At 38.7% G+C, this 16,546-nt stretch overlaps 1 protein-coding gene across 4 annotated transcripts in view; it reads left to right on the forward strand.

The window, feature by feature from the left end:
- ATL1 (atlastin GTPase 1) overlaps positions 1-16,546 on the forward strand; it is a 98,731-nt gene that overhangs the window by 56,366 nt on the left and 25,819 nt on the right. For all 4 annotated transcript variants that reach the window (XM_032244557.1, XM_032244556.1, XM_032244558.1 and 1 more), the window contains 2 exons: positions 482-532; positions 4,245-4,301. In XM_032244557.1, the coding sequence (XP_032100448.1) occupies positions 482-532; positions 4,245-4,301 (108 nt within the window). The remainder of the gene's footprint in view (positions 1-481; positions 533-4,244; positions 4,302-16,546) is intronic.

Genomic DNA, 16,546 nt, shown 5'->3' on the forward strand with positions numbered 1-16,546 from the left:
TGCTGTGATTGGTTCATGAAGCAGTGAACCAAGAATGTGAGCATGGTATTCAGAACCTCACTTTCATGTGATGAAACTCTGTATAGACATAAATAAAATTATTAATTGTGAAGAAGTCAATATAATTTTTCAAAACAAAATTTTCCATATGGGTTGCTGAGATTTAGATTGCTATTGTTTTGTTTTGCTTGGAAGAATGATTGTTTTGACTAATTGCTAAATTAGCTTCATAAAATAATTGTGATAGTCTGTCTCCGGAGCAGGTGACCACTGTATTTCTGGAACTATTTTATGATCATTGGACATTCCTTATTGTCTCTCAAGCTTCTTTTATTTCTCTCTCAAGGTCTTGGAAATATCATCGTGTAAGTGCGTATGTAAAAGAGTTCATTTCTGTGATAACTGATAGTAGAAAATGATGAAGTAAGTGCTTAGGATGATGCTAATTATCTTATCATTGTGATGTTATTTCTTTATCAAGGTATATAACTTATCCCAAAATGTCCAGGAGGATGATCTTCAGCACCTCCAGGTAACAATATTTATATTCTTACTTGCATATCTGATAGTCTTTGGAACATGTATAGCAGAACTTTGGGGAATGATAAAAACATAATCAGATGTGGGATATCCTATTTCTAGATACCTTGCTCCGGCCCTGTATGGTTATATTGTCTCTAATTAAAATTTCAAATTCCTTTGTTTCTGTAAAGCTACTTGCTATTATCCCTGTATATGTGAAAATATACAGCAAATTAGAGAATCTTTGGGTTAAAAATTACCCAAAATGTGAGGTTGAAATATTAAGGTAAGAGATTTAATAATTGTTAGTATGATAGCTGTTATATGCCACTTTTTTTTCCTGTGAACCACTTTATACCTAAGAGCTAGGAGGGGCAACTTGATAACTCATAGAACTCTATTTTAGATCTGAAGGAGACCTCAGTGACATTCAATTTATCCTTTATGTTTTATGAGTAAAATAAGGCTGAAGGAAATAAATGACTTGCTGAAACTCATGGCCAATTAGTAGTAGAATGTGAATAGAACTTATAAAAATCCAGTAATCTGAGCTGGGCATAGTGGCCCATGCCTGTAATCCCAGCACTTTGAGAGTTGGAGGCAGGAGGATCACTTGAGCCAGGAATTCAAGACCAAGCTGGGCAATATAGTGAGACCCTGTCTCTTAAAAAAAAATTAGCCCTCCCAGCTACTGAGGTGGGGGGATCACTTGAGCCTGAAGGTCAAGGCTGCAGTAAGCCGTGATCACATCACTGCACTCAAGCCTGGGAGACAGAGTGAGACCTTGTCTCAAAAGAAAAAAAATATCTGTCATCTGACTGTGCTCTGTGCTCCTTCCTCTCTCCAAGCAGTATTTAATTTCAAAGAGGTTAGATATTTAAAGATGGTTCACATCTGTGTCATACTCTCTTTCAATTTACATTATTCTTATTTACATAGCAAAATCTGTGGTATTTCTCATAGTTTTTCTTCTGCATATTTTATAGAAAATTTTACTTTCAATATATTATTTTATCTTGGCAATCAGAGCCATGTGGTAAAATGTGCAAACTTAACAATAACAAAGAGTGATAGAGCAAGGTAATCTAAGACATTAAAATTATGATTTGGAGTTCACATCCAGCATGCTACTGAATATATATTTAGTACGTCATGCTGACCATTTATAACAAATACGCTGAATAATTGTGAGATGTTTTTCATAATAAGAACAATTTTTTTTTTGAGATGGAGTCTCGCTCTGTCGCTATGCTGGAGTGCAGTGGCATCATCTCAGCTCACTGCAACCTCCGCCTCCCAGGTTCAAGCAATTTTCCTGCCTCAACCTCCTGAGTAGCTGGGACTACAGGCGTGCGCCATCACACCTGGCTAATTCTTTTTATGTTTTTAGTAGAGACGGGGTTTTACCATGTTGGCCAGGATGGTCTCGATATCATGAGCTGGTGATCCACCCGCCTCGGCCTCCCAAAGTGCTGGGATTACGAGCATGAACCACCACACCTGGCCAAGAATAGTTACTTTTTTGGGCATGTTCCATTGTGGGAATCCTCAAATTCCTCAAATCCAGGAAGTGGGGGAATCCTTGGTCCTCTGTCATCTTGGGAGAAAGATTTCAGCCAAGATACAGTTTAGCCAAAAAGATAATTTATTGAAGGAACATAGAGACCACAGAGTTTATTTAGAGAGCCAGCACACACAGGCAGTGGGCTGCGGAAAGAAAGTGAGCCAGCAGCACCCTGAGAGTTCTGTGTTGGGTTTTTCTGATGTTGGATTTTTTTCTTGCTTGAAATTCCTGCCTCTGTCTTAAATCTGTCTTTTTTTCTTTGTCTAGTTTTCCCTCTTCTGCCTTAAGTCACTGCTTTTCCCCACCTCGTTCCCATCCCAGGCTTGTGGGACCCTCCCTTACTGTTAGTTGATGTGCATGCATAGGCCTGGAGTTGGATACAAATTCTACCTAATGGCTACATTGCTCATTACTGCCACACCAGGAAGGTTGTATACCAATCGTATCTATACTTACTGCACTCACAGATCTCTTAGGAATTTCTCCTTTGCCCTCTTCCCCTCCTTATCTGCATAGCTAGCTACATTCTGGCAGGTTAACTGCAAGTAACTGATTACTGGGCCGTCTTAAGGGATGTTCCTTTCTGCATAGGTGTTTTCCCTCCTCTCCTCCCATATCTAGCATGCATGTTTTAGGTGATCTCTGGGGTGTGAAATTTTCCACACCTACCTTTTCGCAGAAACTCCCCCTCCTGCTCATGTCTAGCTGCCTGCCTACTCTAACACCATAACCTAGCCAACTACTTTCCAAGTTAATAGCATGGCACTGTTCAATGCCAGTTGAGGGGTTTCTTTAAAAATGCTAATTTTGGACTTTGATATTGAGTAATTATTTTTTGAGGTTATTTAAAGATTTTTCCTGTAAATGACAACACTTCAGCCTTCCATAGATGTTACTGTGAATTCAAATTGTTAGTGAATGATGCTAATGAGAGGATCTAATCTCTGGACCAGGAACCTTTTAAACATGATATCCCAGACTTTTAGTTCATCAATTTATTCAGGTGCCTGGTAATTACCTTTACTTTCTAGATTCCCTAGGTCCCACCAGAGAGGAAGCACAGTGCTAGGATGCTATTCTAAAGGGGCAAGGGATGGAACTCCTGAGTGTCAGCATTTTTCCCCAGCACTGAATAGTAGCTATGGCTTGTTATTCTTGTATATGAAGCAGCATTTCCTGTGTTCACATGGAGAAACCCAGTCAGCCAGCCTGGATAAAACTCTAATCAGATGCAGTGAGCAGAGATCATGCCACTGCACTCCAGCCTGGGTGACAGAGTGAAACCCTGTCTCAAAAAAAAAAAAAAAAGAAAGAAAAAGACAAAGAAGAAGACTCTCCATTTCTTAAGCTAAATGCTTAATGCTTTTGTAGTAATCCGAGCCATTGCACCATTAAATGTCCTCAGGCAACAACTTTTGTAAATGTGTCCTACATAGTTTAAGACTCTCTGGTCTAATTTATGCAAGTTCAGCTTCAAAAGGTCATTTGGCATGTTTCCTTCTTCCCTTTTGTCCCCCATAAAAAATTAACGCACGTTCTAGATATAAAAGGTGTTAATTTTAAAATATAAAAGGTATTAATAAAATGGAAATTTTATTTTTAAAATGTACTTTATGTCTTTTACTATTTTTTTTTTTTTTTGAGACGGAGTCTCACTCAGTCACCAGAATGGAGTGCAGTGGCACAATCTCAGCTTACAGCAACCTCCACCTCCCGGGTTTCAGCGGTTCTCCTGCCTCAGCCTCCTAAGTAGCTGGGACTATAGGCATGCGCCACCACACCCGGCTAATTTTTGTATTTTTGGTAGAGACGAGGTTTCACCATGTTGGTCAGGCTGGTTTCAATCTCTTGATCTCATGATCTGCCCGCCTCGGCCTCCCAAAGTGCTGGGATTACAGGTGTGAGCCACCCCACCAGGCCATGTCTTTTATTCTTAAATATCTAATTAACATGGCTCTGCTTTACCTGTTCAATGCTTATTTCCTGAAAATGGTTATTATAATCTTAATAATATAATATTCTGTTATAGCTAGGGGTAAAAGTGAATGAAAGGCAAGAATTAAAACTTCACAGATGCTAAAGTTCTCTCTCTCTGTGTGTGTGTGTGTGTGTGTGTGTGTGTGTTCTGGGGTGTGTGGGTGTGTAATTTTCCTTCTAGCTTTTCACTGAGTATGGCAGACTGGCAATGGAGGAAACATTCTTGAAGCCATTTCAGGTGAGTGAGTGTTAAATGATAGTACATTTTTACTAGATTTTTCTGAAGATTATAACCAGGTATGTTAATTAGGGTCATGTTTCCTTTTTAAATTTTTTATTTCATTGAAGAAACAGTTTTTACCTACTTTATGCTATTTGATGCAAGATAGAATGAGATACAAATGGGGAAATTGAATTTTTAAGAATCATTTTTTAAAAAAGAAATGTGGAAATGAAAGATGAATTAGGCATTCTGGTTTGTGGGCCCAGCCTCATTTATGTACAAGATTTAAGCATCCAGCCATATCTTTCTGATGAGATGTAGTAAAACATAAGAATGTGTTCATTTGAAAATAAAAGGATGGAAAAAGATACATCAGGCACATACTAAGTGAAGGAAAATAAGTGTCTATAATTTTGTGAGACTTGAAGTTAATAAGAATTATTTAGAATAGGGGGCTGGCAAGATGGCTGAATAGGAACACATCCAGTCTTCAGCTCCGAGTGAGATCGACGCAGAAGGTGGGTGATTTCTGCATTTCCGGTTGAACCTGGTTCACCTCATTGGGACTGGTTGGACGGTACAGCCCAAGAAGGGTGAGCTAAAGCAGGGTGGGGTGTTGCCTTACCTGGGAAATACAAGGGGTCAGGGAACTCCCTCTCCTAGCCAAGGGAAGCCATTAGGGACTGTACTGTACACTCAGGACCAGACACTGTGCTTTTCCCATGGTCTTTGCAACCCAAAGACCAGGAGATTCCCTCCAGTGCCTACACCACCAGGGCCCTGGGTTTCAGCACAAAACTGGGCGGCCATTTGGGCAGACACTGAGCTAACTGCAGGAAGTTTTTTTTCATACCCCAGTGTTACCTGGAACACCAGCAAGACAGAACCATTCACTCCCCTGGAAAGGGGGCTGAAGCCAGGGAGCCAAGTGGTCTGGCTCGGTGGGCCCCACCCCCATGGAGCTCATCAAGCTAAGATACACTGAGGTCTCACTGCCAGCACAGCAGTCTGAGCTTGAGCTGGGACACTCAAGCCTCCTGGGGGGAGGAGCATCCACTATTGCTGAAGCTTGGGCAAGTGGTTTTACCCTCACAGTGTAAACAGAGCTGCCAGGAAGTTTGAACTGGGTGGAGCCCACCTCCGCTCAGCAAGGCCACTGCAGCCAGACTGCCTCTCTAGATTCCCTCCTCTCTGGGCAGGGCATCTCTGAAAAAAAAGGTAGCAACCCCAGTCAGGGACTTGAAGATAAGACCCCTACCTCCCTGGGACAGAGAACCTGGGGGAAGGGGCAGCTGTGGGCACAGCTTCAGCAGACTTAAACGTCCCTGCCCAGCAGCTCTGAAGAGAGTAGTGGATCTCCCAGCACAGCATTTGAGCTCTGATAAGGGACAGACTGCCTCCTCAAGTGGCTTCCTGACCTCTGTGTATCCTGACTGGGAGACACTTTCCTGTAGGGGCTGACAGATACCTTTTACAGGAGAGCTCTGGCTGGCATCTGGCAGGTGCTCCTGTGGGACAAAGCTTTCAGAGGAAAGAATAGGCAACAATCTTTGCTGTTCTGCAGCCTCCACTGGTAATATCCAGGCAAACAGGATCTGGAGTGGACCTCTAGCAAACTCTAGCAGAACTGCAGCAGAAGGGCCTGTTAGAAGGAAAACTAACAAACATAAAGGAATAGTATCAACATCAACAAAAAAGACATCCAGTTAGAGACCCCCTTCAAAGGTCACTGACTTCAAAGACCAAAGGCAGATAAATCCATGAAGATGGGGAGAAACCAGTCCAAAAAGACTGAAAATTCCAGAAACCAGGATGCCTCTTCTCCTTCAAAGGATCACAACTCCTTGCAAGGAAGGGAACGAAACTGGACAGAGAATGAATTTGATGAATTGACAGAAGTAGGCTTCAGAAGGTGGATAATAACAAACTCCTCCAAGCTAAAGGAGCATGTTCTAACCCAATGCGAGGAAGCTAAGAATCTTGAAAACAGGTTAGACAAATTTCTAACTAGAATAACCAGTTTAGAGAACAACATAAATGACTTGATGCAGCTGAAAAACACAGCATGAGAACTTTATGAAGCATACACAAGTGTCAATAGCTGAATTGATGAAGTGGAAGAAAGGATATCAGAAATTGAAGATCAACTCAGTAAAATAAAGTGAGCAGACAAAATTAGAGAAAAAAGTGTGAAAAGAAACTAATAAAGCCTTCAAGAAAGACAGGACTATGTGAAAAGACCAAATCTACGTTTGACTGGTGTACCTGATGGTGATGGGGAGAATAAAATCAAGTTGGAAAATACACTTCAGGATATTATCCAGGAGAACGTCACCAGTCTAGCAAGGCAGGCCAACATTCAAATTCAGGAAATACAGAGAGGACCACAAAGATACTCCACGAGAAGAGAAACACCGAGACATGTAATCATCCTTTTCACCAAGGTTGAAATGAACGAAAAAATATCAAGGGCAGCCAGAGAGAATGGTCAGGTTACCCACAAAGGGAAGCCCATCAGACTAACAGTGGATCTCTTGGCAGAAACCCTACAAGGCAGAAGAGAGTGGGAGCCAATATTCAAAATTCTTAAAGAAAATAATTGGGCCAGGTATGGTGGCTCAAGCCTGTATTCCCAGTACTTTGGGAGGCCAAGGCAGGCAGATCATGAGGTCAAGAGATTGAGACCATCTTGGTCAACATAGTAAAACCCTGTCTCTACTAAAAATACAAAAATTAGCTGGGTGTGGTGCCATGTGCCTGTAGTCCCAGCTACTAAGGAGGCTGGGGCAGGAGAATTGCTTGAACTTAGGAGGCAGAGGTTGCAGTGAGCCAAGATCTCGCCACTGCGCTCCAACCTGGCAACAGAGCAAGTCTCTGTCTCAAAAAAAAATAATAATAATAATAACTTTCAACCCAGAATTTCATATCCAGCCAAACTAAGCTTCATAAGCAAAGAAGAAATAAAATCCTTTACAGACAAGCAAATGCTGAGAGATTTTGTCACCACCAGGCCTGCCTTACAAGAGCTCCTGAAGGAAGCACTAAACATCAAAAGGGCACGTTCCACCTACCAGCCACTGCAAAAACATACCAAATTATAAAGACCATCATTGCTGTGAAGAAACTGCCATCCACTAACAGGCAAAATAACCAGCTAGCATCATAATGGCAGGATCAAATTCACACGTAACAATATTAACCTTAAATGTAAACAGGCTAAATGCCCCAATTAAAAGACACAGACTGGCAAATTGGGTAGAGTCAAGACCCATCAGTGTGCTGCATTCAGGAAACCCATTTCATGTGCAAAGACACAAATAGGGTCAAAATAAAAGGATGGGGGAATATTTACCAAGCAAATGGAAGGCAAAAAAAAAATCGGGTTGCAATCCCAGTCTCTGATAAAACAGACTTTAACCCAAAAAAGATCAAAAGAGACAAAGAAGGGCATTACATACTGGTAAAGGGATCAATGCAACAAGAAGAGATAACTATCCTAAATATGTATGCACCTGATACAGGAACTTCCAGATTCATAGTAAGCTCTTAGAGACCTACAAAGAGACTTAGACTCACACACAATAAGAGTGGGAGAGTTTAACACCGTACTGTCAATATTAGACAGATCAATGAGACAGAAAATTAACAAAGATATCCAGGACTTGAGCTCGGCTCTGGACCAAGTGGACTTAATAGACATCTACAGATTCTCCACCCCAAATCAACAGAATATACGTTCTTCTCAGCACCACATTGCACTTATTGTAAAATTGACCGCATAATTGGAAGTAAAACATTCCTCAGCAAATGCAAAAGAATGGAAATAATAACAAACAATCTCTCAGACCACAGTGCAATCAAATTAGAACTCAGTATTAAGAAACTAACTCAGAACTGCACAACTACTAAAGTGAACAGCCTGCTTCTGAATGACTACTGGGTAAATAACTAAATTAAGGCAGAGATAAATAAGTCATTTGAAACCAGTGAGAACAAAGACATAATGTACTAGAATCTCTGGGACACATTTAAGACAGTGTGTAGAGGGAAATTTATAGCCCTAACTGCCCATGAGATAAAATAGGAAAGATCTAAAGTCAACACCCTAACATCATAATTAAAAGAACTAGAGAAGCAAGAGCAAACAAATTTAAAAGCTAGCAGAAGATAAGAAATAACTAAGATCAGAGCAGAACTGAAGGAGATAGAGACATGAAAACCCGTCAAAAAATCAGTGAATCCAGGATGTGGTTTTTTGAAAAGATCAACAAAATAGATAGACCGCTAGCCATACTAATAAGAAAAGAGAGAAGAATCAAATAGATGCAGTAAAAAATGATGAAGGGATATCACCACTGATCCCACAGAAATACAAACTACCATCAGAGAATACTATAAACACCTCTACACAAATAAAATAGAAAATCTAGAAGAAACGGATAAATTCCTAGACACATACACCCTCCCAAGACTAGATCAGGAAGAAGTCAAATCCCCAAAGGGACCAATAACAAGTTCTGAAATTGAGGCAGCAATTAATAGCCTACCAACCAAAAAAGTCTAGGACCAGATGGATTTATAGCCAAATTCTGCCAGAGGTACAAAGAGGAGCTGGTACCATTCCTTCTGAAACTATTCCAAACAATAGAAGAAGAGGGACTCCTCCCCAGCTCATTTTATGAGGCCAGCATCATCCTGATACCAAAAGCTGGCAGAGACACAACTAAAAAAGAAAATTTCAGGCCAGTATCCCTGATGAACATCGATGCAAAAATCCTCAATAAAATACTGGCAAACAGAATTCAGCAGCACATCAAAAAGCTTATCCACCATGATCAGGTTAACCTGGGATGCAAGGCTGGTTCAACATATGCAAATCAATAAATGTAATCCATTACCTAAACAGAACCGGTGACAAAAACAACCTGATTATCTCAATAGACACAGAAAAGGCCGTCAACAAAATTCAGCAGCTAAAAATTCTCTTTCATGCTAAAAATTCTCAATAAACTAGGTATCGATGGAACATATCTCAAAATAATAAGTGCTATTTATGACAAACCCACAGCCAATATCATACTGAATGGGCAAAAACTGGAAGCATTACCTTTGAAAACCAGCACAAGACAAGGATGTCCTCTCTCACTACCCCTATTCAACACAGTATTGGAAGTTCTGGCCAGGGTAATCAGGCAACCGAAAGAAATAAAGGGTATTCAATTAGGAAAGGAGGTATCATATTATACCTTCTTTTGTAGGTATCATATTATGTAACAACATTTTTAAATCTTAAAAAATCAATAGCATTTCTTAAAACCAGCAATTACAACTAGCAAATATAAGTTTTAAAATATATATGCTATTCACAATAGCAAAACAAAACAAAAATTTTCAGTAATTTGCCACCAAAATACAAAGACCTTTCTGGAGAAAAATTCAAAGGTCTATTAAAAACTATAAAGAAAAAGTTGTATAAACCAAGAGATGTAATATGATCACAGATGGTATGATTTAATGTTGTAGAGAATTCTCAAAAAATTAGTCAAACTCAGTGCAATTATAATTGAAATTACAACAGGATTTTTTTTGTTTATTTTCTACAACTCATATGGAAGAATTAAGTCTCATTTTGATTTAAGTCAGTTTTTGTTTTTGAGATAGAGCCTCACTCTTGTTGCCCAGGCTGGAATGCCATGGCACAATCTTGGCTCACTGCAACCTCTGCCTTCCAGGTTCAAGTGATTCTCCTGCCTCAGCCTCCCAAGTAGCTGGGATTACAGGTATGCGCCACAATGCCCAGCTAATTTTTTTGTGTTTTTAGTAGAGACAGGGTTTCACCGTGTTGGCCAGGCTGGTCTCAAACTCCTGACCTCAGGTGATCCACCTGCCTCAGCCTCCGAAAGTTCTGGGATTACAGGTGTGAACCACCAAACCCAGTCTTAAGTCAGTTTTTAAGAAGAAGATCTAAATTAGAGGGCTCAATACGCACTACAAAGTCATAGCAATGAAAATGGTGAGGTCCTGCACAGATGCAAGAGCAAAGCTCAATGGAACTAAACAGTTTAAATACACTCATGTATATATGGGAGCCTGGCAGTCAATAGAGGTGGCATGATAAACTGGTGAGAAATCAATGGGTTAATAGTGGGGTTTGGAAAAACGAGTTCCCTATTTGAAGAAAGAGCTGGATTTTTACTATTTTATACCATTATAGAAGTCATCTCCAGATGGATCAAAGAACTAAATATGAAAGTTTAAACTATAAAGCTAAAGAAGAAAGTGCTGGAGAACATTTTTCCGAACTGAGGCGAAGAAACATTTATTAGACCATCCAAAATAAACCATGTAGTGAAAAATTGATGCATATTACATTAAAATGAGGTATTTCTGTTTATCAAAAGACTTTATAATAAAAGCAAACAGCTTGGTAGAAAATACTGACAATGTCAAAGTCAACAAAAGATTACTATGCAGAACATACAGGAAACTTGCAAGTGACTAAGACCTGATTCCCAAACAGAAAACAGGCAAAGGATATTAATAGACAACTCACAGAAAGGAAACCTGAATGGCTAATACATTTTTGAAGGGATGTCAAGTTTCATTGATAATGAGGCAAATATTAAAATAACAATGAAATGCCACTTTACACTCATTAAATAGGCAACAAGTAGAACATGGAGATGATACCCAATGAAAGCTAGGATTGGGGTAAATGGGAACACTCAGGCCCTGTTGTTGAAAGTGCAGATTGGAGCAGCCATTCTGTGGAGCACAGGAAATATATAAGGATATTTATTGATAGAGTAATAGTGGTAGGAAGTTGGAGACAACTTAGGTGTCCATCACTAGAAGAATGGATACATAAAAATATGGGGAAAAGCATAATCTGTAATACTTTGCAACATCTAAAGGCAATGAGCCAAAAGTTCATAGAGTAGCATGAATAGAGTGTTAAAATTTGTACTGAAGTAAGCAGAAAAAACGTATAAGGTTTATAATATATGTTTTATGAATATTTAAAATACTGTATATACACAAAATCATATATATTAAAGCGAGTGCGGGTGGGAATAAATAGGAGCGAGGGAAAAATATGAAGTAAAGCAAGAAAGGGGTCTTAGCATGGAGAGATGATGTCTACTGTGATGAAGTGTATGAATTCTCCCTTGAGGGCTCAGGAACCTGGTGCAGGGAGGAGGTGAGGTAGAATAAAACCAGTCTTGCAGTCTTCTATATGATTTACAGTGTTACTAGATTCTGTTGTCTTTTTTAAAAAAATCATTTGTTTGATAGTTGAAGTGTTATATGGTAATTGGGCTATTGTTTTGATTTTCTTCTTCTCTAACTTGTTACTAAGAACCATTGGCAAACTAGAGTGGGGAACTCCATTGTTAATTATAGAAAGGGACTTTCGGTCTTACCAGCAGATGTCACTGCTCCTTACACTTTGCCAGACACACTAAAACTGGAAAAGACCAATCAATGCTCTGATAAAATAGATGTCAGATAGATAAAGATTGACAGAGTTACTGCTTTTGGTAAAACAACAACATCAAAAACAAACCAAAAAAAACTTAATGAGTTGAAAACAAACAATGGAAAGAAACTTTAAGAGATTACCCTGGTTGGTAAACTGTTGGCATTATGAAATGTCAGTGAAAAGAAAAAAGTTTTCGCTGACTGAGTCAACAATGACTCCTAAGCATGTTTGGATTTGTAACTCTAACTATCTGAAATTGAAATGAGAAGCTCATTAAGTAGCAAAAGTGGCATCCAAAGCCATTTTATACTATTTCAGATTAAAGCAACCAAATTCAAAACAAAAATACTATACATTATAAAATCAAAAGATAAAATGCAAGCATATTCAAATCTCAAAACATATATTAGTTAAATAATACACATTCCAATTAGAAAAAGCGTAGAGAAAAATTGCAAAGTAAAATAACTTTTAAATGAAATTTCAAATCTTTTTTAGCAGGTCACCACTTCTGTCTTCTTATCTCTGAGAAGTTAACAGCTTTATTCATTTGGATAAAATTGTGGGGAAATTTTAAACATTGCCTGAGAAAGTAAGGTGAAAGATAATGAAAATTTAAAAATAATTTTATATTAAAATTAAACTAAGGTCAGGTGCGGTGGCTCATGCCTGCAATTCCAGCACTTTGGGAGGTGGAGGCAGAAAAATTGCTTGGAGCCCAGAAGTTTGAGATGAGCCTGGGCAACATAGTGACACTCTTATCTCTACAAAAAGTGAAACACACACACACACACACACACACACATACACACACACACACACACACACACACACACACAGAACTACATGCCTGTTGTCCCAACTATTTGGGGGGAGGCTGACGTAGGAGGATCACTTAAGTCTGGGGGTTTGAGGCTGGATGGTGAGCTATGATTGCAGCACTGTACTCCAGCCTGGGCAACTGAGTGAGACCATGTCTCAAAAAAATAAATAGATAAATAAAATTAATTTAAACAAATTTAAAATAGAAGAATTTTTAACTCTGAAATAGAGTACAATTATAAATAATAAATAAGACCTGTAATAAACAACAAATGTGAAGCCAGTTAGCCAGGGAAATGAATAGCTGAATTAACAGATTAACTTGATTATTTAAAAAACAATTTTATATCAAGCTGTAATCAAGCAAACAAAAATGTGTTAGTGTATTTTGCAACCATAGTTTAAAAGAGAGGATTAAAAGCTAAATTAATTCAGTTTAAAAGCAATACTGAAGTGCAAGTTTAACCAGTGGTATGCTGGTAAAATATTTAAAACTAGCTGGGGAGGAGGAAGGAGGTGAGCCTGATACATGTTATTTGCTGATTTTTATGGTGTAAATACTTTTACCATGGCCAATTTCAAGCTACCATGATGTCAGCCAACTTGCAAAAATTCCTCAAAATTTAACAACTGTTTTTTGCAAGCTCTAATCAGCCAGCTCTAAACTGTATAGCACACTGAGGAAGTATAATTCATATTAAGACATAGTATAGAGTTCTCTAAGTGACATCAGTTATTTTCTTACCTGTTTTGCTCACTATGAGCATTCGAATTTAAAGTATAAAAATCTGTCAGGAGCTACTTTATCAACACATCTAGCTATAAAACAGCTAGGTTCTTTATATTAGCTTCTTTACTTTAGGACTTCTAGTTTTTGCTGAGAATGACAGTATTTTTCCATTAATTTAAACATGGCTGTATGTAATAACTGTGCAAGTTTTATTTGAATAATAATGCCCAGTTTGCTCTAGGAACCTAGTGAAAATATCTTGTCACATGCGATAGATTTGTGTCTATATTGATATGATATGAGTTTTTCTTTCTTGGTCATTTAGAGTTGCATAAGCCACATTCTGTATTGGGATGATCACATCCTTAAGTTAGGATCCCTATGACTAATTCTGGATATTTTTCATGTTGTCAGACATTATTTGAAGTTCACTCTAAATAAAGGCTGCTTATCAACACCAAGCAAGGCTGCCTTCCTCTAATGCTCTGCTAAATAATCAGCCATCAGTTGCTTGTGACTTCAGGAAAGGCTCATCTTCCACTTGTATGGCTGTGTAGCTCTCTCTGTGTGTGCTTGTCACTCATGTCTTCTCAGTTCTGCTGGACTGTGGCGGTAGAGAGGGTTTTTACTCCATCATGTGGTAATACAGTAAGCTTGTTATAGGGTCTCGACTAAAAACAGATCCCCGCCTTACTAAGAAGACCCTATATTATATCTTTAAATGTCCCCTTTGGCAATAGCAGCCCAGGAGTTTACTGTTTAATCATTTCTTGCCTTCTAATTATGTAGGCTACAAAGAAATAGAAACATTCCCTATTTTCTAAAGTGTATTATAGTCTCAAGATTCCCTTGAGTCAATGTTTTAGATGTCAGCACATTTCTCAGTTTCTATAGCCAGTCTGCAAAAGCCTGTTTAAACTACAGCAAATTTAAATAGTGGCCACAATGTTCCTGAGCCTTGGTTCCTTTAAGCCAGAGTCTAGAATAAATCTGATGATTCCCGAATCTCTTTTAGGCCCAGAGCCCTGAGATAGTTGGGGATTCTAGCAGGATTTAGGCTGTATGGCTCACAGAGAAGAGATGGGGTTGCAGCATATCTATAGCCTTGGGGATTCATGCAGATCCAGGTTTTTTAGTCATCTGGGTTAGAATCTTTTCTGGGCCATACCACAGTTTTACTGAATTGGAATCCCTGTGTTTAGACCAGGAAATCCACACTCTCTAGGTCATTCTTAAGCACATGTTTGAAGACAGATTTAAATCACCAGGCACACTCCAGCAGACAGCATCTATGGCAGAGAACGTTCTGGTAGCAGAGATATGGGACACCATTTCTATGTACATTTCTTTGTATAGGTAGTTAGTAGATTAAGGTTGGCCTGTAATAGGAAAGTAGGAAGCATAAACTCTAAAAAAGAAAAAAAAACTTTCCTTCCCACAAACTCAACTTCTCTTAGAAGCCTTATTTCCTTCCTGAGCATATGGTTTAGGACTATTTACATTTATTCTCTTATTAATCATTTTCATACACTTAAAGGCCCAGCAAGACCTAGACCTTAGAAAGAGATTCAAATCCTCTTTGTGAGATAAAAGTAAAAACTCAATTCTTCACATTCCTTTCAGTGGAGATGTAATTATTAGTGAGCACATCTGTCTGTGCCCGTTTTAAGTTAAACTGAAGGTTGCTGAAAAATAATAAAAGGGGAAGCATGTAATAATACTCTATTATATTAGGACAGGTATTCTGTTTCTCACAATTTCTCATTCAAATTGGGACTACATAGGACAGTTAGGAATTATTTTACTCTAGTTTGCTTAATTATATTTGAGGACCCTTTAGTCCCATGATTTGAGAATGTCCATTTGCACAAACAATTCTTTGATAGTTATTTAAGCTACTTTGAAACAAAACATCTTCAGTCAAATATCTGTGATGATTATAACTGCCAAGTCATACCTGATAAATCCATGACCTCACTGAGGAAATGAAAGGCTAATGTCTGTCTGCTTCAAGTGAAAAGTAAAGGAAATGGTATGGAAAAAGACAGCTGAGGAAGTTACCTACCCTATCCCATGTTCTCTCGAGAGCAATTTAGGTGATCTGAGATCTGTATGGCTTAGAAGAAATGCTTATCTGGCTACATAGAACTAGGTCAGTGGTGTAGACTAGGATTCTCCAAATTTCTACATTTAGGTACCCCAAAATGTCCACAAGAGCAATAACAGCAATTTATTGCATGCTTATTTTGTGCCATGCACTGTGCTAAGCATTTTTTCTTACCTTATTCAAATTAGTGATCACTACAGTTATATAAAATGAATAATGTTACTGCTCCTTTATTCTCGTCTTTAATTTTTCTATCCAGTGAGAAGTACTGAGGATAAGAATAGCTGAGAAGCTTATTCCTGGTTACGTATATCTTTAAATTGTAGAGCTGACCTCAATCTAGGCCACAGGCTCAGAGCCCTTGCACTAAACTACCATCTTTTAGTGCTTCTCTTCCCTGTCTTAACCTGCGCCACTTATTGAGCTATATTTTATTGTCTTACATTTTAATGTGCCTATCCCCTGTCAATAATTAAATTATAAATGTCTTATGAGCAAGAATTTTGTCAAACTTTTTAAAGTCTAGAGCAACTACCATGCTGTTCATAAAGCATGTGTTCAATAAATGTTCACTAAGGTGATGGTATATACGTATTTGGGATTGTAAATAGTTTGCACATACAACTCAAAATTGGAAGACCTGGATTCAAGATCTGGAGCAACTATTACATATCCAGCCCAGTATTGTCTCTTTACACCTTTAAGGTAAGAACTATAAACAAACAATATTAAGTTATAAGTTGATGTGAGAGTTTCTAAAATATTTGTACTGGGCACAGCCCCTTCTTGAACTGGAGAAATACAATCATGAAATTCTCCATTGGCTGGGTGTGGTGGCTCACACCTGTAATCCCAGCACTTTGGGAGGTGAAGGCGGGCAGATCACGAGGTCAGGAGTTTGACACCAGCCTGATCAACATGGTGAAACCCCATCTCAACTAAAAATATAAAAATTAGCCAGGTGTGGCAGCATGCTCCTGTAATCCCAGCTACTTAGGAGGCTGGGACAGGAGAATTGCTTGAACCCCTGAGGTGGAGGTTGCAGTGAGCCAAGATCATACCATAACATTCCAGCCTGGCTGTCAGAGTGAGACTCTGTCTTAAAAAAAAAAAAAAAA

Source organism: Sapajus apella, unplaced genomic scaffold (genome assembly GCF_009761245.1).
Source record: "Sapajus apella isolate SASKATOON/1434 unplaced genomic scaffold, GSC_monkey_1.0 scaffold55, whole genome shotgun sequence".
NCBI lineage: Eukaryota > Metazoa > Chordata > Mammalia > Primates > Cebidae > Sapajus > Sapajus apella.